The sequence below is a fragment of the Oncorhynchus tshawytscha genome, linkage group LG11 (assembly GCF_018296145.1).
Source record: "Oncorhynchus tshawytscha isolate Ot180627B linkage group LG11, Otsh_v2.0, whole genome shotgun sequence".
Taxonomy (NCBI): domain Eukaryota; kingdom Metazoa; phylum Chordata; class Actinopteri; order Salmoniformes; family Salmonidae; genus Oncorhynchus; species Oncorhynchus tshawytscha.
The window spans coordinates 7,960,188-7,983,742 of NC_056439.1; the positions used below are offsets into that span (position 1 = coordinate 7,960,188).

General features: G+C 43.8%; 1 protein-coding gene across 1 annotated transcript in view; it reads right to left on the bottom strand.

Moving 5' to 3' along the window:
- The window catches only part of LOC112261386 (sorbin and SH3 domain-containing protein 2), an 85,937-nt gene extending 62,806 nt beyond the window's left edge, over window positions 1–23,131 (bottom strand). The window contains exons 1-2 of the mRNA XM_042330600.1: window positions 22,567–23,131; window positions 7,524–7,633 (exon numbers count right to left, since the gene is read on the bottom strand). Of these exons, the coding sequence (XP_042186534.1) occupies window positions 7,524–7,529 (6 nt within the window). The 5' untranslated portion in view covers window positions 7,530–7,633; window positions 22,567–23,131. The remainder of the gene's footprint in view (window positions 1–7,523; window positions 7,634–22,566) is intronic.
- Window positions 23,132–23,555: the final 424 nt, after the last annotated feature.

The following is a 23,555-nucleotide window of genomic DNA, read 5'->3' on the forward strand; positions in this document are numbered from 1 at the left end:
GTCTGAGACTCCCCTTAAAATTGACCGAATGCCGACGGGACACTTCAACGCCACGGGAAAAAAGGATACAATCCACAATTACACTCTCCCACAATTAACAGAATTGGGGCCAAGTTATTTTTATGGTGTATTTTTGTGGGAAATATGTGGGGAGCTACGGCCGGTGGCACAGGAAAAGAGACGCCTGGGAAACAAAATAAGAGCTTGAGAAGGCTGGTATGCCATTAGTGGATACGGTCCATTTTATGGGCTGCTTGGGGTTTTAGCTGCGGGTATTTAGGTGCGTTACTTCAAAGCAGTGTTGTCTGGAGCAAAAGCATGATTTGCATTCAACTTTGAAATGAAATCCAATAAACCCAAAACAATGAACAAAACACAATCATTTTAAAAGCTCTAATTGTGGTTTCAGATATGGGTATTTTGGCCCGGCACTTCGAAGTGGTATTGTCCGAGCAAAAGCATGATTCCCATTAAGCTTTGAAATGAAATCAGATAAACCCAAAACAATAAACAAAGCAAAACACAAAAGCTCCACTGCTGTACAGAACAACTGCTGAGAAGGAAATGGATGAAAATGTGGGTTGTAATCTGGGATTATAACAGTTTCTTATTAACTGATCCAAGGTCAGTAAAACCCACTGTTGTCCACACATTGAACACATTCTCTAAGAGTAACATCTTATCTAGGACCAGTGACCGTAACAGGACAAAGCAGTCGCGCAATTTGTAAATTAAAATGTGCCCATCAACTAAAGCCTGTCATTCAAATGGCTGCCAGTGGATGTTCTTCATATATATCAGATACAGTGCATTCGGAAAGTATTCAGACCCCTTGACTTTTTCCATATTTTGTTACATTACAGCCTTGTTTTAAAAATGGATTATATATTTTTTTAATAAAGCAAAAACAGGTAAACTTTTTTTTTTACAGAAATATCACATTTACATAGGTATTCAGAGCCTTTAAATCAGTACTTTGTTGAAGCACCTTTGGCAGTGATTACAGCCAAGACTCTTCTTGGGTATGACACTACAAGCTTGGCACCCCTGTATTTGGGGAGTTTATCCCATTGTTCTCTGTAGATCCTCTCTAGGTCTGTCAGGTTGGATGGGAGCATCGCTGCACAGCTATTTCTGGTCTCTTCAGAGATGTTCGATCAGGTTCAAGTCCGGGCTCTGGCTGAGCCACTCAAGGACATTCAGAGACTTGTCCCGAAGCCATTCCTGCGTTGTCTTGGCTGTGTGCTTAGGGTCGTTGTCCTGTTGGAAGGTAGACCTTCGCCCCAGTCCGAGGTCCTGAGCGATCTAGAGCAGATTCATCTTTCCCTCGATCCTGACTAGTCTCCCAGCCCCTGAAAAACATCCCCACAATATGATGCTGCCACCACCATGATTCACCATAGGGACGGTGCCAGGTTTCCTCCAGACATGACACTTGGCATTCTGGCTAAAAAGAGTTCAATCTTGGTTTCATCAGACCAGAGAATATTGTTTCTCATGGTCTGATAGACCTTTATGTGCCTTTTGGCAAACTCCAAGAGGGCTCTCATGTGCCTTTTACTGAGGAGTGGCTTCCGTCTGGCCGGTCTACCATGAAGACCTGATTGGTGGAGTGCTGCAGAGATGGTTGTCCTTCTGGAAGGTTCTCCCATTTCCACAGAGGAACTCTGCAGCTCTGTCAGTGACCATTGGGTTCTTGGTCACCTCCCTGACCAAGGCCACTCTTCCCCAATTGCTCAGTTTGCCCGGGCAGCCAGCTCTAGGAAGTCTTGGTGGTTCCAAACTTTTTCCATTTAAGAATGATGGAGGCACCTGTGTTCTTGGGGACCTTCAATGCTGCAGACATTTTTTGGTACCCTTCCCAATCTGTGCCTCGACACAATCCTGTCCCAGAGCTCTACTGACAATTCCTTCGTCCTCATGGCTTGTTTTTGCTTTGACATGCAATGTGGGACCTTATATAGACAGGTGTGCGCCTTTCCAAATCATGTCCAATTGAGTACTTTTGGGTGTCAGGGAAAATGTATGGAGTAAAAAGTACATAATTTTTCTTTAGGAATGTAGTGAAGTAAAAGTTGTCAAAAATATAAATAGTAAAGTACAGATACCCCAGTATTTTTACTGCATAGTACATTGATGAGAATTCGGTCAAAGTCCTGGCCAGATAGGCCACTCTAGAATACCTTTTCCCAGAATTCTCATATTATTTAGAAGGCTTTTAGTACTGAGGTACAGTACTAAAGTAGTATTCAGTAAACAATATGTAGTATGACAATCCAGTCACAGACCCGGCCAAATAGGCAGCTAGTGTAGGACACTTGAGAACACCATCTCATTTTAGTAAAGCGGCATGGGCTAAAGGCTGCTATGGTATAGTAAATCTGTCAATGTGCCCTTGAGCAAGACACTTCACCCTAATTGCTCCCGTAAGTCACTCTGGATAAGAGCGTCTGCTAAATGACTAAAATGAAAATATCGAACTGCTTAGACCCCATATCACATTTGATCCCCAACAGGCCCTCCACTGGACTTAACAGTTTTATATCAAAATAATATCTCCCTGTTACCTGGCATCTGTTTCTTCAACCTCTCCACCCATTAGCGAAACCACCTCTGTGTGAACAAATGATCCCGGGATGGGACACACACACAATACGCTGACCCCCTTGTGCCCACTACCCATACTGGGTCCGAGGCAACAACAGTCCAACAACAGTTGTCCAGCAGGGTTGTGTCAGATCATCGAGCAGTAGCCAATGCCCTGAGAGCGCTAATGTAAGCTAATGCAACTACGCAACACAAGGCCCTGCTCTGTGCGTTGTGGCTTGGGGGGGGAAGCAATAGGATGTGACAACCTGCGATGTTGCTTCTGTCCAGTGTGGGTCACTGTGCTACTGTTATAGGGCAGCAGTAGAAACCTGTGGAGGAGCAGGATGAGGATTAGAAGAGTGAAGAGGGAGACAGAGTGAGGCAGGAAAGGGGGAGATGGGGCAAAGCGACAGAGTAAAAAAGACAGAACGAGAGACGGAAATAGAGACAGGGAGAAACAGAGAAAGGGAATTAGCGTTAGCGACAGCTACGATTAGCATGGTAGCGTTATGTAAGCTGTATGGCAGGAAGGTCCTCTAGCAGTGAACAATACCTCAAGAGTTGCTGCAGCTGTCTCCTCTACCCCACTGGGACACGGCCATAGCGATTAACTGTCAGTGCTAATGGGAAGCAATTGCAGTGTAGAGATGGACCGCTATCCAAAACAAGATAGAACCGGTTCATCAGAAAAGTAGGTATTTATCACGAGTAATTTGTCTGAATTCAAAATGCGGTTCTCTACCATTGTGTGGAGATGTGGATGGTGATAAACAAGTCAAGGTAGCCTGGAGTGAAAGGACTGCCTATAGATCTGGCTCAATTTGGCACTCTTTCTGTTGTTCTGTCTGCCCATCTCTGTCATTCTGTTTACCTGTCCATCTGTGGTCCTGTCAGTTTCTCAGTCAGTCTCTCTATCTCTACAGATCTACAAAGTCTGCAGTCTGGCAGGACTGTGTCTGTGTGTGTGTCTGTGTGGCCACGGTGGAGGAGCCTCGTCAGCGGCGGTATTTCAGCACACATCTTTATTCTACTGAAGGACTGTCTGTCCACAGGCCATCACGTCCATATTGCATACCCTGATGAATAGACCTGGCAGACGTGGCACCATGTGACATCACTATGGAGTCTCGTGGAATCGTCTACTGGAATGCTGTAGACATGGCAAAACAGTTGATTTCAGATACAATAGTCAAAGCCACACTTTTAATTTTCAAGCCATCTTGTAATGCGACAGGGCCTTCGATCCCTCTGTGCGACACAGTGCATGGGCTGACTAACTGTTAAAGCAGTTTCGTTATCTGCCCTGCCAGACAGTCCCTTTATGGAGACTTTCTCTGTAAAACAGCAGGCAATACTGACAGGCCACGGTTGGTAAGTCAAATCAGTGAAAAGTCACTGCTAAGCATCTGAGAAGGGTCCTAAAATGGGCCACTGCTAAGAAGGGTACTAGGTTCTAAAGTTCTAGGAGGGCATAGGGCGCAGAGCTTTTCGACTCCATGCTTGGAGGGCCGAGCCCCAAACACTGCCGGTGTTCCTTCTCCACGCTTCTAATCGTGACATGAATCAATCCATTGTGGTGAGCAACTAGGTAGAAAAGAAAACCGCAGTACTTCAGCTCTGCAACTAAAAAGCCTTGGCGAGGGCCTCTATACTGTCTTTCAATCTCTGTGAATCCGACCTGACATCCATTTAATAGGCTTGACCTTTCCTATTCGCGGTTAGGCGGGGCGGAGGAGGCAGACGTTGCGGGGGAGTTGGGAGCGAGAGCACCGTCTGTTAATTGGGTGTTTAGCCTTGGAAAGAAGAACTTTCGTGACGTGCGAAGAGCTGAAAAGCCCCACAGGGGACTTGCAGAGTCTTTGGACAGCAGGCGAGAGAGCCTCATTGTTCTAAAAACACTCCTATGCTAATGCTAACACTAACTGCTAATGAGTTTGAAGGCAGAGGGAATGTGGTAGTAAGAGTGAAGCAGCTAGCCTCGTGCTGAAGGAAATGCCCTTTCGGTGTAGAGAGGATCATTATTCAGGCAGGCTCAATGCTAATGCTACATCGCTAATGATAATAGCTAACTGCTAATTGTTTTGAAGGTGAAGGTGGCCATCTGCGAGAAAGTGGAATGAGGGGTGAAGCAGCAAGCGCAAAGAGAATTGCCCTTCCAGTGCAAAGAATGCTAATGGTACATCGCTAACGCTAAAGGTTTTTGAAGGTGAATGCGGCTATCTGCAGGAACAAACCAGGAGGGGTGATGTCATGCTAAGACAATTGTCCTTCAACTGCAAAAAGGGGGACAGCGTCCCCTGCATCCTTGCAAAGGAAACATTTAGCGGAGTGGCTAAGAAATTACCCCACTCAATGAATACATGTTGGATATAACATTGATATTGACCTAGCCTACCATCAGGCTACTAGACAGGCACGATTTTAAAAAGTAGATGACAACAGACCATTGTTTAAATATTCGATTAGCTGTAGCTAACAATGGTATTAACTCCCCATAGATCTACTGAATTACACAAGAGCAGGGTGAACTACGGGTAGTAGGATGATAAGGGGGTATTTATACAAGGGCGAGTGGCCCTTAGATAGGGTCTTTTGCCCTCCAGGGGGCACCGGAGGGGATCTGGAGCAGGGAGAGAACTCTATTTGCGTTTACATTCTAGTCCGTTAGTAAATGGTCTTATCCAGAAGCAATTAGGCAACTTCCTCCCACTTCAACATTTCACAGTGAGGTCGTAGGGCACATGGCTCAAAAAAGGTCACCGGTGCAAACAAAGTTTATAGACTCAGAGGTCAAAGTATCTTGGAAAGGTGACAAAGTCAAAAGGTTTGAAATGTAAAGAATGTCAAAGACAAACTCTTGGTGTGTGGAGTTGGATTGGAGAGCCCTTGTTTTGGTAGCAGTCTCAATCTTTTTATTCCGTGTACCAGAATAATACTTTTAAGTACCCTCCTGGTGATTTGGGCTCTTGTTACAGACAAACGTACGTCTATTTTCATCACCGTCATCAAATAGCAACAGGCCTAAAGAGTTTAGCTGTGACACAACCCTGACACACTACTCTCCCAGCTAACGGGTAAGCAATAGCAGACATTACATAGTCCTGAAAATGTGTGTGTTATTGTGTGTGCATGTCTGTGGGTGCTGTTGCACTTGTGGGTGTTTTTGTTAACCTGCGTGTGTGTGAGCATGCATGTGTTTGTACGCGTGTGGTTCGGTATGCACGCATAAGTGTATCTGTGCTTTCGTGTTTGCCGAGTTTCACATTCTTACACGGCATTGTAACTCAAGAGGCTTGTTTTTCACTGCTCGCTGCAAAGCAATCTTTGGAAGATAGTTTGTCCTTGCGTATGACAGGGCCTTTTAACAAATGACCCTAAACTGGATGGTATGAGGAAGATGAAAAAAAGAAACATGAGTTGCCAAACCAGACACATTTATCTTCAACATTTTTCAACCTAACTAATGATACATCTGCAAATACTTCAACTGAGCCCTCTTGGCTATTTGTCAGTCAAGCCCTCTTCTTCCTGAACTAAACTGACATCCTTTGCCTCTAAATAAAACTGAACCACATTCCATCCATTAACGCCCTATCGATTGATCACTGTGCGTACACAACCCTGCAGGGGTAAAAATGTCTCTGTCCCATTTGCCATTGGGTATGCAACAAAGTGTCCCTGTGTGTGTGTGTGTGTGTGTGTGTGTGTGTGTGTGTGGTCAGGGGGAACAAGGGCCAAGCGAGCTGCATGCTCTCTCTCGCTCTTTGCATGTGTGTGTGAACTCAAGTGGTGGTGGGGGGGGGGGGTCAAGGTGGCATTCCACAACACCTCAGAGACTAGCCTAATGGACAGATCATTGTAGAGGGGGAAAAATAAAAAGGATCTGGTGTTGATGCACTCTGTGGAAGTTAAAAGGATAGAATGAAGTAGGAGAGGGAGAGAGGAGAGGGAGAGAAAAGCAGTGGAGGGTTTGGGGAATTGGTTGGTTTCGGTTCGCTTTCAATATGGGTTCAAATTGGAGAGTTATGGAAGTCTTCCTGGTACGACACAAAATGAAATCCATTCCACTACCTCCATCTCCCCCCCCCCATTGTCCCTCTCTTTCATTATTTTAGCCATGTTGCATTTGCAATATGATGACACATCAGGGTTCATGACAGCCAAGTGGCACAGGACCAGTGAGGCTGTGTAAACATGATGAGCATTGACAAGATTGCAGAGGCAAAAGCACTAAAGGCCATACATCATTTTGACAGGCAGCCAAGATGTTAGAAGTGAAAATGCAAGCAACGTATTGTATTTGTGGCCTGTATTGTAGGTTATTTGAAGAGCCTGGTTTGGGTTTGACGTTTCCGTGTTCCAAATGAAAGCGGAATACTGGTTTTTTGAGGTTAGGGAAGAAAAACCTCAGTTTTCATTGAAACCATTTTTGTCCTGTCCACTGTTGGGTTTGGCTATGGTGTAGTGCTGCGATGTAGTGGTACTGTTCTGTTCCAACAGACAAATAGTAGCCAATCTAATCATATCACAAAAAAAAAAAAGTACAGGTTCTCAATCAAAAACAATAAATTACCCAAATCAAATACTATAACGCAAAACTAAACAAAGCAAATAAACTTTAAAAAAAAGTAAAATAAATACTTGTTTATCACTCCTTAATTAATTATTCATACTTTTGGAGTGCAAATAATTACTGCTGGACTATTCCATTCACATTTGCCCCTCATTGTTGATTTGATGACAACTTATGAATTGTTATCAATATCATACATCCAGTCCACTAATACGCAAGTGGTTGACTGCCTATGATTTGTGAGGCATGTCCATTCAAACAAAGCCTACTCTGACTGACATTACACCTGCAAACACAGCAAAACCCATGACCTTTCATTCACAGACAGCAAGTGCAAGAGTGCCCCAAAAACAAATCTTACCGTCATAAAAATCAAAAAGCAGGGAGACTTATTTGGGTTAGACAGACATCGGCGATCACAATTCCACACTCCACCTCAGGCTTTAAATCCAGAGTCTAGTCTGTCCGTTCCTGGGAAGCGCACAGATGCAACAGAGAGAAGGAGAAAACAGAGTTAAAGAGAGTTAAAAAGAGAGAGAGCTCCCTGTTTAGGTGAAGCAGTGATGAGATAGCCCTATTTTGAGACATAGACATGCTGCAACTACAGGACTGGAAAGTTACCCCTAGAGTAGGGGGGGTCAGAGTGTGTGGGAATGTGTATGGGGGGGTGGATAAAGTGACAGGACCTGATTCTGAATACACATACATACATACATACCACACACGTACAGCCACCACACACACACACACCTCCCCATCCCAGGCATGAGCTACACCAGCAGTGCAGTAGCAGATAGGCATTCCTCTGGCCAGATCAGCAGCACAGTAAAAAAAGAAAAATGGATAGGAGGAGAAGGGGGACGGAACAGGTAGACTGCATGGAACGAGGCGTCAACGGTAACGCACAACCATCTCTCCCCGGCGTCGCCATTTGAACGGCTACGTCCGTGCCATTCACTTGTTGAGGGCCATGTAAAAGTGGAGTTTCTGTACAGAAACAAAGTTGAGCAACAAGCCACATTTGATATAGCCCGTGCAGTCTCTGAATGGTTGATGGAACATGCCGTACACAAGCTTTCGCTCTCTGCTGTTGACAGTTTGATCATCTGTCAGAAGAGTTGGCCAGGCTCAGTGTGATGAATCCGCACGGGCATAAACATTAAGCTCACACACAGACACACCCTCCCTTCCACCCTATCCCGACCAGCTAGTCGCAGGGAAGTGATGTAACCAGAGCTATATTCACCTTGCATTTAGAGGCTGGTCATACCATGCTGTAACACAGCTACTGGTCAACTTCCACCTCTCTAAACGCAGCGGTAAACCAGACAGACACAAATAGATGCAGCAAGGGACATACAACACAACATAACATAAGCTTCATCCGCCTGGTCCCCGAGATGTTTATTAAGTTCCTTTAATGAACCCGAATGGATGAGTTAAATTAAAAACTCACTGGTGGTCACTGATGCGGTAACAAATACTGATCAATTATTCAACATATTTAAGAAAAAGGGAGTTCGCCATCGTGGACGAACCTCAATTCATTACCGCAACTTCGGTGAACTTCACCGGCTCACACTCAAGTGCTCTCTCATGGGCTTCGTGTCAATATAACACATGGCTTCATTTTTCTACTTTCCAATCAAAACAGATGGATGACAAGACTGGATAGGTTTTTCAATTAATTGCTTTCATCAAGATAAGTCATTTCAAAATCGGGGGCCATGAAGGAAATGAGGAAGCTTTCAAGGAAATAGCCAAATAGAGAGAGGAGAGAGATGTTTCACTTGTTGCCATTTTGAGGCAGAGGCTTCCATTGCATACATGCCTACAGAAACTGCTGTGGACAACCACTCCCTTTTCTTGTGGATCTTGGGTGACTCCTATAATTGCCAACCACAAGAGCTACTTTGGCCATTTGGGGTGCAGCTTTTTCGGTTGTGAGGTCTGCGGTTTACAGAAAGGCACATTGACGTACAGCACAGTGCCTATTCCATGGTTCCCACTGTGAACGTTGCTAAGATAAATGGAGAGTCATGTTGTTAGAGAGATGAGGAAAATGCTTTCCCTATCTGTGATGTGAGAGAAAAAAACATGTTGTGCTCCATCCACTGCTATAAGTTTCTCTTGCATTAAAAATATTGTATAGATAACTTCCGAACATTAACATCATGTATTATTGAGCTACAAATATGACGACTCGCATGTCAAGGTACCGTACAAAACATGGACTAACTTCATTTCACAAAAAGTATATTTGCATAATTATAAAGTTAAGGTCATGCAACCTGAATGAAGTATTTTGGTCATCCACATGCTTTGAGACACAGAACTCACTGTTAATCGAATAGGTGTTTAAATGATTCTGATGCTAACTAACTAATGTGATGCTAACTAATACCAGTTGCGCAACAACGCAAGACTTCCGGGAACATTTGTCAAGCAAACCAAGCAGACGGGGTTTGTGGTTTGAAAATTCTTAAGTTGTTCATTTTCTCAAAATCTAAAAAAAAGGCACAACCTAGATTGGAGCCAAAGTCTTCAAGTAGTTGAACGTGTTATTACTCCAACTTTGTGAAAGTGACAAACTGACACTTTTATTTTAGTCCAAAACAACTTTATATCAAAAAGGAGTGCATTTGATTTGATGGCATGAACACGCGCAGTTCGGCGCGCGAGACGACCGTTAGACCTGATGACGTGTTTCTGTACATGAGCTTAGCTAGCCAATGTCACGAGAAGCAGTTTCCGCCTGTCTTCATACTGTGCCGTCTTTGCCAATACTTTCAAGTAGTTGGCTTGTTGTTAGTATCGATTAGCATCAAGCTAACTCCTTGCAATAGAGCTAGCAACAAGTCAACCGCAAACTGTGCCAACAACAACAACCTGGTGCTAACTGATGCTAACAACAAACTAAGTCCTAGCAATAGAGCTAGCAACAGTTGAACCGCTAGCGCAGTGCTAACAAGAAGGCCCAGAGAAACTCTCATCCAACTGCATGTCCAGCAACTATGCAGTGTGACGAAATGGTAAATGGAGCATCGATTCAGCCAGCTGCCCATCCCGGATCAGCACAGTCTGAGTCCCTCTGTCACCCTGCCAATGATGAAGTGGTAACGCTCAAATCCCCTCTAAAAAAGGTACCGACGGCCACCATGGAAACAAGCAGCGCTGACGACATAACATAACATGTCTCCTGCCACTGAGGTAGTCCCCTGCTAAGCCGGAGACCTTGAGGACCACAGCGATTGGGGCGTCAGCTGTCATGATTAAGCGGCAACTGGTAGCGCTAAAAACCGTCGATCGAACACGTGCCGGGGATAGCTGTGGTATCTCATGAGCTGAGACTTGACATGTGGGGGGGGTATTCAGACCGATCATGGACGTAAAAAAGGTGCGGTCTGTCATTCTGTCTGTTATTCTGAGGGCCAGAAGGAGAGCAATTTCTAGTCTGTTCCATTTCAGATGTAGTCACGAAGAGAGATAAATGGGATGTTTTAATCCACCCTGGTACTGACTAGTCTTACAGCATTTAAACACAAATTGGGCCTTTTCGCTGATTGCTGTTCAGGTAGAGACTTCAGTAATACAGACATTGATAAATTAATAAAGTATTAACCAAATATGGTGCACAAACAGCTCTGGAATTATCTCATTAAAATACCAGAGACGAAAAGCTGGCGCACACACACACACACACACACAAGCCAATCAGGACTAGACTGGGCACGTCAACATCGTCTCACTGATTTCAACACTCAATCCATTATCAACACCAATATGGGTCCAGCCATTCCCAGCTAAGTAAGTGACAAGTTATAAAAAGCAGAGGAGCAGGGTAAACACAAATTACAGTGACATGATGTCTGTGGACCAAATGACACTATTCCCTATAGAGAGTGTACTTCCTATAGGGCTCTGGTCAAAGTAATGCATTCTCCCTGGAATAGAGTGCATTTGGGGCACATCCAACCTCAGTTTAGGGATGGACCAAAAATATTTTTTTAAACGGGGCCCTAGGCCTATATTTCACCCCACTAGCAAACATCCCAGAAAATAACCTTAAGCCAGTGACATGTTTATTTTTGGGTGGTTTGCTTCACACAAATATAATTGCTCTATGGTTGGCTTAATATAACGAGGAACACTGTCCTGGTAGGCTGCTTATATAAAACCTGTTATAATAGCCTGTTAATGAGTTGCCGTGGTTAACAGAACATAAACTAGGCCTAAGTTAAATCATATATAGAGCTACAGTATACAGTAGTAGGCTATGTGACCTTTGCCATGTAAAGGTTAGATACAGCACTATAAGATTCATGGCCCCAAATAGAATTCAACATAGGCTATGGCTAAAGTTGACATACACTTCACATGTAAAATAAACTGCATCTCACTGTTGAGCCTGAACCTTCAAAGTTTTGGGACTCTGAAGTGTTGGGAGATGGATGTCATAAGTGGGAACATTATTCTCCTATGATAGAGGAGTGCTGTAAGAACATTATGAACATTATGACACGAGTCATCCATCAATCCTGCTCAACCTCTCCCAGACTCCCTCACACCTCTGCCCTGGGACCCACCGACGGGCCCATTTCCTGCCGCCTCGCCCGGCAGCCAATCGGGCACCCACGCTCACTACTTCCCTCGCATTCTGCCCGGTAACAGGATCCAAACTGTTGGCGGGGGCGCTCTGGCATTTTGGCTTAGGACGTGTCAACCCCGGGATTTACACATACTTGACTGGTGCAGGGTTTAGAGACGGGAGGCTTTCTTTAGCGCTACACCTCTTTCATTAAACCCGGGAGAGACAGAAGCAAGGAAGGGAAAGAGGGAAAGCCAGAGAGAGGGAGGGTGGCATGACATTTAGGATGGGTGTGGCACGGGTGGTGTGTGTAGCACTTACTCCCTCTACATACCCAAATGCCAGTTCCGCCATACCGGCACCTATTGCAGAGGCGTTGGCGCAAACTACTCTCGCAGCTGGTACACCGTCCAGTAGCGTGTGTCATCACAGAAATAGAATACGCAGAGAGAAGGAGAGAAAGGAAGAGAGAGAGCGAGAGAGAAAAAGAGCGAAATGGATGTCGGATTATCATTAATACTTTCCTCCTCCGTAATCTTTATGGCTCACTTTCACCGCCTACCCCGTGCCCACAGAAAGGTCACAGAGGAACAAGCCTTGGGCCGGGGCCAGAGGGGCACCACCACTGTGCCTTTTCAGAGAGAGCTTGACCTTTGACCCCCATGAATCACTGCACTTTTCATCTGCATGCAACAAACGGGACATAAACAAACGACACCCGGAAAGGGAGTAGCAAGTTTTGACACATGGAAAACGGTCTTAAAGAAACTTAGGCTTCGTACATTCAAAAACCTCAGAAAGAACTCCGACAATTGAAACACTGCAGGCTTAAGCTTTCAGTACTTTGTGTTGATATCGAGAATATTCTACAGCGGCCTAAAGCGTTAGAGGATTTTCTTGACTCAGCAATAGCTGTTTCTAGAGGGGGGTCAAATGAAACCAACTGTAATCCCACTGTAGCACTTCAGAAAAGTACAATAGTCCTGCTACATGTAGAGAGAAAAAGCTATTGTGTGCCCTCTTTCACACAGAGACAATCTGGTTGGTCTTCCAGTGACATCGACCCCTCTTGAAGCGGTGAAAATAGCGCCCGGCTCCCAAATGACACCATAACCCCTATATAGTGTACTACTTTCGACCATAGCCCGATGAATAGGGTGCCATTTGGGACACACAAACACACACACACACACGTGTCATATCCCGCTGCCTGAGGGTAAAGGTCAATTGGGTCCTTTGTCACAAGAAACTCAGCGGTGGGACTTCCTTATACAGGTCATGTCCATGTAAAAGTACCCATGAGCACCAACTTGAAGATCATAGGAGCAAGTTCATAGGAGCATATGAAATTGGGCCCGAATGAAAGCTAAGAGTCTATATATTTTTTTTAAATGAAGGCATATACACCGAGGCACATTGACTGACCAGGTGAATCCAGGTGAAAGCTGTAACCCATTATTGGTGTCACCTGTTAAATTCACTTCAAATCAGTGTAGATGAAGTGGAGGAGACGAGTTAAAGGATTTTTAAGCCTAGAGACAATTGAGCCATGGATTATGTGTGTGTGCCATTCAGAGGGTGAATGGGAAAAACAAAAGATTTAAGTGTCTTTAAACAGGGTATGGTAGTAGGTGCCAGGCACACCGGTTTGAGTGTGTCAAGAACTGCAACGCTGCTGGGTTTCACACTCACAACAGTTTCCTGTTTGTATCAAGAATGGTCCACCACCCAAAGGACATCCAGCCAACTTGACAGAACTGTGGGAAGCATTGGGGTCAACATCGGCCAGCATCCTTGTGGAATGCTTTCAACACCTTGTAGAGTCCACGCCCCAACGAATTGATGCGGTTCAAATTGAGGTCAAAAAGCGGTGCAACGCAATATTAGGAAGGAGTTCCTAATGTTCTGTACACTCTGTGTGTGTATACTTTGTATAGCTACTGTTTACAGGCCTCCTAGGCCGTATACAGCATTCCTCACGGAGTTCACAGAATTTTCAAATCGGACATTGTAGCCTTGGCAGATTTTGTAATTTTTGGTGACTAATATTCACATGGAAAAGTCCACAGACCCACTCCAAAAGGATTTCGGAGCTATCAGCAACTCAGTGGGCTTTGTCCAACATGTCTCTGGATGGAATCATTTCCAGACATACCCTGGATCTAGTTTTGTCCCGTGGAAAAAATATTCTGGATGTAAATGTTTATCCTCATAATCCTGGCCTATCAGACCACCATTCTATTACGTTTGCAATCGTAAACAAATAATCTGCTCAGACCCCAACCAAGGATCATCAATTCTCGGACAACCCAAAGATTCCAAGATGCCCTTCCAGACTCCCTCCACCTACCCAAGGACGTCAGAGTACAAAACTCATTTAACAAACTAATTGAGGATCTTAATTTAAACTTGTGTAATACCCTAGAATGCAGTTGCACCCTTAAAAACAAAGACATTTGGTCTCTGGTATACAGAAAATACCCGAGCCCTGAAGCGAACGTCCAGGAAATTGGAAGGGAAACTGGAAGTCTTCCCACTAACTTGGAAAGACAGTACCGTGCAGTATCGAAGAGCCCTCAGTGCTGCTCCATCATCCTATTTTTCCAAACTAATTGAGGAGAATGAGAATACTGTTGCACAGCTAACTGAAAAGCAGAATTCAACAAGAAGATTGCTTTCACTACAGCAGTGATAAATTCATTAACTTCAACGGAAATCATCATGATCATTAGAAAGTAGATTACAGACACTTTGAATCTGCGTATTTCTCCAAAGTTCAGTTGTCCTGATTCTGCACAGAACTGCCAGGATCTAGAATCAATCAAGACACTTAAGGTTTTTTTTTAATCCTGTATTGCTTGACACAATCATGAAAAAAAAGTCATGGCCTCTAAACCATCAAGCTGCATACTGGACCCTAATCCAACTAAACTACTGAAAAAGCTACTTTCTGTGCTTGGCCCTCCTATGTTGAACATAATAAACGGCTCTCTATCCACCGGATGTGTACCACATCACTAAAAGTGGCAGTAATAAAGCCTCTCTTGAAAAAGCCAAACCTTGACCCAGAAAATGTATAATAACACTTTGTTTTTTGAATTTTTAATATGAATTAAATAAAAGATTTAATAAAATAGGCCTATATTGAATCTCCCATTCCTCTCAAAAAATGTTTTAAAAGAAGAAACTCACTGCCTTCCTGAAGACAAATAAATGTATACAAAAAAGTCAGTCTGGTTTTAGACCCCATCATAGCACTGAGACTGCACTTGTGAAGGTGGTAAATTCCCTTTTAATGGTGTCAGACCAAGGCTCTGCATCTGTCCTCGTGCTCCTAGATCTTTGTGCTGCTCTGAGAGATGGGTAGGAGCAACCCCATGTAATGCTTTGTAGGTTAGCATTGATCACCAATTGTTTTTGGAGAGATTAGAAGCCCTAATTGGTCTACAGACAAGTTCTTGCCTGGTTTAGATCTTATCTGTCAGAAAGATATCGGTTTCTCTCTGTGGATTGTTTGTCCACTGACACATCAATTGTAAGTTTGTGTTCCTCAAGGCTCCGTTTTAGGACAATGGTTTTCATTATATATTCTACTTCTTGGGGGGATGTCATTCGGAAACACAATGTCAACTTTCATTGCTATGCAGACAACACAGCTTAGGTCTACTCTGGACGCCTGTGTTTCAGACATAAGTAAGTGGATGGCGGCAAATGTTTTACTTTTAAAGACAAAACAGAGATGCTAGTTCTAGGTCCCAAGAAACAAAGAGATCTGCTGTTGGATCTGACAATTAATGGTTGTACAGTCGTCTCAAATAAAACTACTCTGGACCCTCTTTTGACAAACATATCAAAACTATTCTAAAGGTATTTTTTCCATCTTCGTAACATTGCAATAATCCAAAACTTTTTGCCTAAAAATGACACAAAACCTAATCCATGCTTTTGTCACTTCTAGATTAGACTACTGCAATGCTCTAATCTCTGGCTACCTGGATAAAACACAAAAAAACTTCAATTAGAGCTAAACACGGCTGCTAGAATCGTGACTAGAACCAAAATATTTGAGTAGAACTCTACATTGGCTTCCTGTTAATTAATTAAGAATAGGGCTGATTTCAAGGTTTTATTGCTAACCTACAAAGCATTACATGGGCTTGCTCCTACCCATCTCTCAGATTTGGTCCTGCCGTACATACCTACACGTATGCCACGGTCAAAAGACACAGGCCTCATGGTCCCTAGAATTTATAAGCAAACAGCTTGAGGCAGGGCAGGCTTTCTCCGATAGAACTACATTTTTACGGAATGATCTGCCTATCCATGTGAGACACGCGGACTCTGTCTCGTCCTTTAAATCTTTACTGAAAACTCATCTCTTCAGTAGGTCCGATGAGTAAGTGTAATCTGGCCCAGGGGTGAGAAGGTGAACGGCGACGAACTGCCCTTGCGGCCTCTGTCTGGCCGGCTCCCCTCTCCCCACTGGGATTCTCTGCCTCTGACCCCATTACAGGGGCTGAGTCACTGGCTTTCTAGTGCTCTTCTATGCCGTAACAATCTGGCCTTAATAGCCATGTATATTTATAATCTCTACCCATCAGAGCCTGGTTCCTCTCTAGGTTTCTTCCTAGGTTCCTGCCTTTCTAGGGAATTTTTCCTAGTCACCGTGCTTCTATTGCACATCTGATTTGCTTGCTGTTTGGGGTTTTAGGCTGGGTTTCTGTGTAGCACCTTGTGACATCTGCTGACGTAAAAAGGGCTTTATAAATACATCTGATTGATTGAACAGTTGATGTCGGAAGTTTACATAAACCTTAGCCAAATGCATTTAAACTCAGTTTTTCACAATTCCTGACATTTAATCCTTGTAGGTCAGTTAGGATCACCACTTTATTTTAAGAATGTGAAATGTCAGAATAAGAGAGAATTATTTATTTCAGCTTTAATGTCTTTCATCACATTCCCAGTGGGTCAGAAGTTTACATACACTCAATTAGCATTTGGTAGCATTGCATTTAAAATGGTTTAACTTGGGTCCAACTTATCAGGTAGCCTTCCACTAGCTTCCCAAAATATGTTGGGTGAATCTTGGCCCATTCCTCCTGACAGAGCTGATGTAACAGTCTGGTTTGTAGGCCTCCTTGCTCGCACACACTTTTTCAGTTCTGCCCCCAAAACTTCTACAGGATTGAGGTCAGGGCTTTGTGATGGCCACTCCAATACCTTGACTTTGTTGTCCTTAAGCCATAACTTTGGAAGTATGCTTGGGGTCATGGTCCATTTGGAAGACCCATTTGTGACCAAGCTTTAACTTCCTGAGGTCTTGAGATGTTGCTTCAATATATCCACATAATTTTACATCCTCATGATGCCATCTATTTTGTGAAGTGCACCAGTCCCTCCTACAGCAAAGCACCCCCACAGCATGATGCTGCCACCCCCGTGCTTCACGGTTAGGATGGTGTTCTTCGGCTTGCAAGCATCCCCCTTTTTCCTCCAAACATCACGATGGTCATTATGGCCAAACAGTTCTATTTTTGTTTCACCAGACCAGAGGACATTTCTCCAAAAAGGTCCTTTGCTGTCGTTCTGGGATTGATTTGCACTTTTCGCACCAAAGTACGTAATATCAAGGAGACAGAACAAATTGAGGAGACCGAACGCGTCTCCTTTCTGAGCGGTATGACGGCTGCGTGGTCCCATGGGGTTTATTCTACAATGCAGAAAATAGTAAAAATAAAGAAAAACCTTGGACTGAGTAGGTGTGTCAACATTTGACTGGTACTGTACATACTATTGTTTTGCTCTAGGACACGTACAGGCCGTCGTAGAAGGCCCCCCTCGGTACCAGCTGAAAAAAGTGAATGGAAGAATATATGGAGACTATTTAGTGCCAAAAATAGGGGGTTAAATGCATGCCAAAAAATATGTTTTCTGAACAAACTTCCTTTCAAATATTTTTTGGGGAGGGGGACCATCTGTTGTTCCATGTAGTGAATCTGTTATTCAAAGCGTTTCTATGGGCTATTAGCAGTAAGGCCATATAGCTTAGTAGAACACCCCCTCCCCATTTGACATATCGTTGCACAACATCATGGGTAAACTCTGTCCATCGTCTTTCAGCTCGTTAAAGTAGAAAAAAGTAGAGTATAGTTCAGTACAGTACAGTTAGTACACAGTAGACCACACTAGAGTCGAGTACACTAATGTACTGTACTCTACTGTGACGTCTATGTTTGGACATCAACGTACGTCAATGTTAGTTTCAGATTTGGTCCGACCCGGACCAATCAAGGTTGGTCTTGTTTAGGGGCAGGGCTCATTAAAATAATAGCGATTTTGTTGAATAATACCCAAATATGAAAAGGAAGATATTGCACATTTACACATTTGTGCATCTATCTAGGATACATCACCATGAAGAGAAAGACATTCATAATTATGCATTTCTGTGTAGCACAGATCGGGGACCCATGATGAAATTCCGTTACCATAATTCTGTTACCGGGTGTAAATCCACTTCACTTACTGTAGTTCAAAGTCAAGGTGTCCTGTCACAACTGACACCGCATTCTTTCTGCAGACATCTTTGAATCTTTAAATCGGAGAAGATATTTCGTAACGTTTTTGGAAGACACGTACGAATAAAACAGAGGTTTAATGAAATTCTTTGCATCTGCACAGTCCTTCAAGTAAATGTGTTTTAATAAAATGTTGTGGAAATTGTTAAAAAAGTGCATTGAGTTGTATGGTTTGTTAAACTTTGACATTAATGGTTTGGCATAGATTTTAAGTGAACAATCTGAGTTTCAGCGCAATTCTATTTCCGTGGAATTGCCCTCCATTGGATACACACTGCAGATGTCTACAGCTGATTGGACGGATCCCTTCTTCCTGCTTCCTCTGTCACACTATAGGCTTTCAAATCCTTGCATCCCATCTCCTTTTGGAACAGAATGCAGCCCGTTAGGATTCTTATTTGGATTCCCATTAGCTGTTGAGGAAGCAGCAGCCATTCTTCCTGGGGTCCACATCAAAAACACTGAACATTAAATGGACAACAGCGACACAAATTCAAACTAAGAACACTATGACTATTTCAAAAACAGACAAGAGGCCATTCTCCACTGAACTAGCCTTGTGTGACTATGTAATCCCACTATAGCTAATCAGGCTCAGGGCAAAAGGGCAACTCTGAGCTGCTTACTCTGAGGGAAGCCATAGAGTCCATGGCATGCAACCTTCCAACTTCACTTCTCCATCATTTTGAAGAATTTGCAATTACCGTGACATGTATTCGTTTGACTTACTTCAGTTAAATTCACTGACTAAATCATTGTAAGTAGGAGCGTCCGCAGAACGACTCAAATGTAAACTGATGACCAACACGGTAGATAGTTGGAAGGGTTTACTAAGACGAACGTTTCTGTGGGAAACTGGCACGGGGAAAACTACAGTGCACCTGAATTAAAAGGTCATTGAGTTGCTGTATTGGAGATCAGCAAATATGCTCCACGGCCCTTTTATCAAAAAGGGTTCTTGAGAAACAGTCCAGGCAAGCATTTCAAAGACAGACCACTTGAGCCACGCCATCAGCTCTTCTTCTAAAGCAGGAAAGAGAGAGAGAGACAGACAAAAGAGTGAATGGGCAAGCAAGGGAAATAGAAAAGGAAGAGAGCTGGAGAGACGGGAGAACAAAACAGAGCGAGTGAAAACAAGAGCGAGAGGGACTGTGTGTGGCCCGGCCCGTTCTGTACTGTCGACAGAAACCGTATGGCATTCTCCAAATCCCAGATGGCCCGCCAAGATCCTGCACCACTCCCCTCTGCTCTCACTCAGTAACTCGAACTAGCAGGTAGCAGGTGCAGCCACATAGCTGTAGTGGCAGGACACCGTAACACCATCCCTCCCTGGGCCATCAATCAAGTGAAAATGCGACGATTGTCCCATTAACGTATGGTTATATTTAAGCCATCCCTCCGGAATGTATATTGCCGTCTTAGTGACATCCATTCAAACGCCAAGTTGCCAACTGTTGATTCCCATTATGAGTTTCATTGGACAAGGTTGGATTTCTCTCTTGTTCACACGTTACAAAGTAGTTTCCAAATTACACACAACTACTTTCAGAATTACACACAAACCCACACACCCCAGACTCGCTCTCAGGTACACTCACAGACACGGTATGCGGTTCACGTAGTGATCGGCATTAGGAAAGGAAAGGAGGGATACCTAGTCAGTTGTACAACTGAATGCCCTAAACTGAAATGTGTCTTCCGCATTTAAACCAACACCTCTGAATCAGAGAGGTGCGGGGGCCTGCCTTAAATCGACATCCACATCGTCGGCGCTCGGGGAACAGCCTTGATCAAGTGCAGAACATCATATTTTTACCTTGTCAGCTCGGGGATTCGATCCAACAACCTTTCGGTTACTGGCCCAACGCTCTAACCTGCTGCCAAACATTACACAATATTATTATTTTTTTAAAATTGAGCCGGAAGAGAGGCATTGAAATGAGTGTGTGCTTGTACGTGCCTGTCTTACTAATTGACTAGACCGACAGCAGGAAGTTACTACCGGCCTTTCACTTTTCCTCATTACATCATCCCTTTATTTGTGGGTGGGACCGAGTTACAGTAAAAAAAAAAAAGGGATTCAAGCCTCGAACATTTCCTGTCAGATCTGGGATGTCAACTCTGGGCATGAGTGAGCTCACTGAGCTACCGTATGTCTGAGACACAGCGGCTGTGAAAAGAGACTACAGTATTACAGCGGACGTAAATAGCCTACATGACAGTCCAGCTGTTCTATGTGACAGCATTCATTTCACCAACTGAATAGGCCATCAACGTCAAACAAGTCATTTTTTTTGTGCTACCGCATATAAATTCAACTTGTTAACTCACTTGATACAAAACATAAACCAACATCCTATGATCACCTTTAGGCAAATAATTATTCGAGTTTTATGACTCATCAATAATTGCCTACTCTGGCATTTGTTAAGACTGACTGCCATTGTTGAAGGGCAAAGCATTGAGTGAAGGAAGTGAAAACTCAGTAATGCTGCAACAATTGGCCAGGGTAATCTTCTTAATGTGCACTAAGCCTTTGATGCCCATGCAGTGGGGTTGGTGTAATGACACGAGACCATTCTGCTAGAGCCCAGTGAGTTGAGGGTGGTTAATGAGCGTTTGAATCTAAAAGAAAGTGATTTTGTTCATCAGTGAAAGAGAGTGGGTGACAACAATGTAAAATCAATTTTATCACTGTGGTTTTAAAATGTTCAAGGCAAGAAGGGGGGCATTATTTGGAGGTATGAAAAACGAGAGAAAATGTAACTTAATTCGCTCAATGTCTGGTTTTCCAAGTAGGCTATAGTCGTTTCATTCAATATCTCTTATACAAATTACAAAGTAAACATGGATGGGGTTGACTGCTGGCTTGGCTAATGGTCACCCAGTCCAGGGTTTCCTAACTCAGGCCTGGGCCCTCCAGCCCCCTGGGAGCATGGGTTGGTTTTTCCGTAGCACTAACACAGCCGATTCAAATAACCAACATCATCACGCTTTGATGACTTGAATCAGCTGTGTAGTGCTTGTGCAAAAACTAAAAATGTACACCTAGAGGCAACCTGGTCTCAAAACATTTCGTATTATTCTGTATGTAAACCAGTGACACTCCATTTAATTAAAGGGAAAGGTGGATACCTAGTCAGTTGTACAACTGAATGCCTACAACTGAAATGTGTCTTCCACATTTAACCCAACGTCTCTGAATCAGAGAAGTGCAGTGGTCTGCCTTAAATCAGTATTCCAGGTCTTTCATCAACCGTATGATGTTACGTTTCGTAAAGCATCTATTACTTTGTGGATGTTCAGCCCCAATTTTGCATGATATGTTACGAATTTGAAAATGTTATTTTATTTTACAAATTCTAGCTAGGTGGCTAACATTAGCTAGGCTAGGGTTTGGGTTAAGATATATGCCCACCCATCATACTTTCGTTTTTGCCTTAAGTAACCATCTGTTTTATGTAACCATAACAAAAGTAACATATTGTACTAATTTGAGTGTGCCGGATTTACATTTACTCTGTTACATCTAGTCTATGAGACCAGGCTGCCAGCGGCGGCCCAGGACCGAGTTTGGGAAACACACAAGCAAGAACAGTGCAACAATGTCATTATTGTATTCAACAAGACATCCACTTTTCTCCTCACAACCCCCGGGCCGGTCTCCACTAATGACAGTTTAATTATGGTCCTTGCCTAATTGTTATGTTAATTAAGGTGGCCAAATATTGGCGCATCAACTCGAGTGCATCCTTTCTTGTTCAAGAAGGTCACGCTAGATTGGGTTACCGTAATCCTTCTTATTCATTGCCAAGAACTGGCAACACCGGTCCACTGGAATGTGATCAAATCGAATTGAAGTCGAGTTATCTAGAAGTTGAGAAGGAGAAACTCTCCATAATAAAAGCTCAAATTTGTTGTTCAAATTATGGTGAGTATTTTATAGGCTACAGTAGAGCAAATTAATTGGGCAAAGTAACAACAACCATTCCGCTATGGCAGAGGACATTTAGGCTCGGCATCAGCACTGTTCTTTTCGTGAATGCATTCCCAAAGAAGCAAACCGCAAAACACGATGTTCCATTCCTTTCAACATTGGCAACATTGTAGACTCTGCTCAGGATATTGGATAATAACGCTCTATCTTTGACATGAAACTCTGTAGATATACTAGCGACAATATTATCAGATGTGCGCAAATTGCCGTGGCTTGCAGTGGCTGTTACATTGCTTACCTCAAAGCGAACGCGGAGACATCTGAAGAAATTCGCTCTGCAACAAAATACTGTATCAACCTAGCCGACAAGAGCCTGCTTGAACGGAATTAAAGTCCATACAAATCTGATATGAGACGGGAAAATGGACAGCGTCTACCAAGAACAATTCCGAATGACACCGCACACCTGCCTCGACGTCCTCAATCGGCTCGGTCCAATTTCAAATAAGCAAACGCGCATGGAGGTTGCTAGTGCACGGTGCGGCCAGGCAAAAGCGAGGCAACACCCTTTCTCCCCGGTAACTTGCTCTCACTCGGAGCTATGGAGAAAGCATTGCAGTAAAACTGTCCCTTTACTCCTGGCAAAACGCCGTCCCACCACGACAACACCTCTTGACTGAATAGGGGCTGGCTGAAGAGGAGGAGGAGACGAGCGCTCACATTTTTTCCGCATGCTCTGTGCGTCGTTGCTGGGTGCCCCCGATCTGACAGCCCAGGAACAGCTCGCGTTTATCAGATATCCAATCGCTCAAGCCTGCCTCATTGTTTCCCAGGGAAAGGGCGGTTGTATGCGAGGATGATGATGTTATATGCTGTGAGCCCCTCCATGTGCAAAAATGGCCTCGTGCAGTAGGTAACCGGGCAGCCGCAAGCAGCTCATTGGTCCCTCCCGTAGTCATGGCAACGACCGTGGCTCAATTATGTGCTCTTCTGGGAAGATGGTATGGAGATGAGAGATGTGCAGGTCACCTGTAATAGGGCAAAATGCATTCCCCTACCTCTGAATGTAGTTTGCAAAATACCTTCATGTGCTTTCATCGCAGTGGCCTACATTGAAGCCTTTGGCCTATACAGCCGGATTCTCTGCACTACTGGTTAGGATACACAAACCGAGTCTGCAGTGTGTGATCCATAGCTAGACTAATAGAATACCTGATGATAAAATACATATCTTGATATTGCAAATGCGCGAGCACACACACACACACATATTGTATAACCATGGCT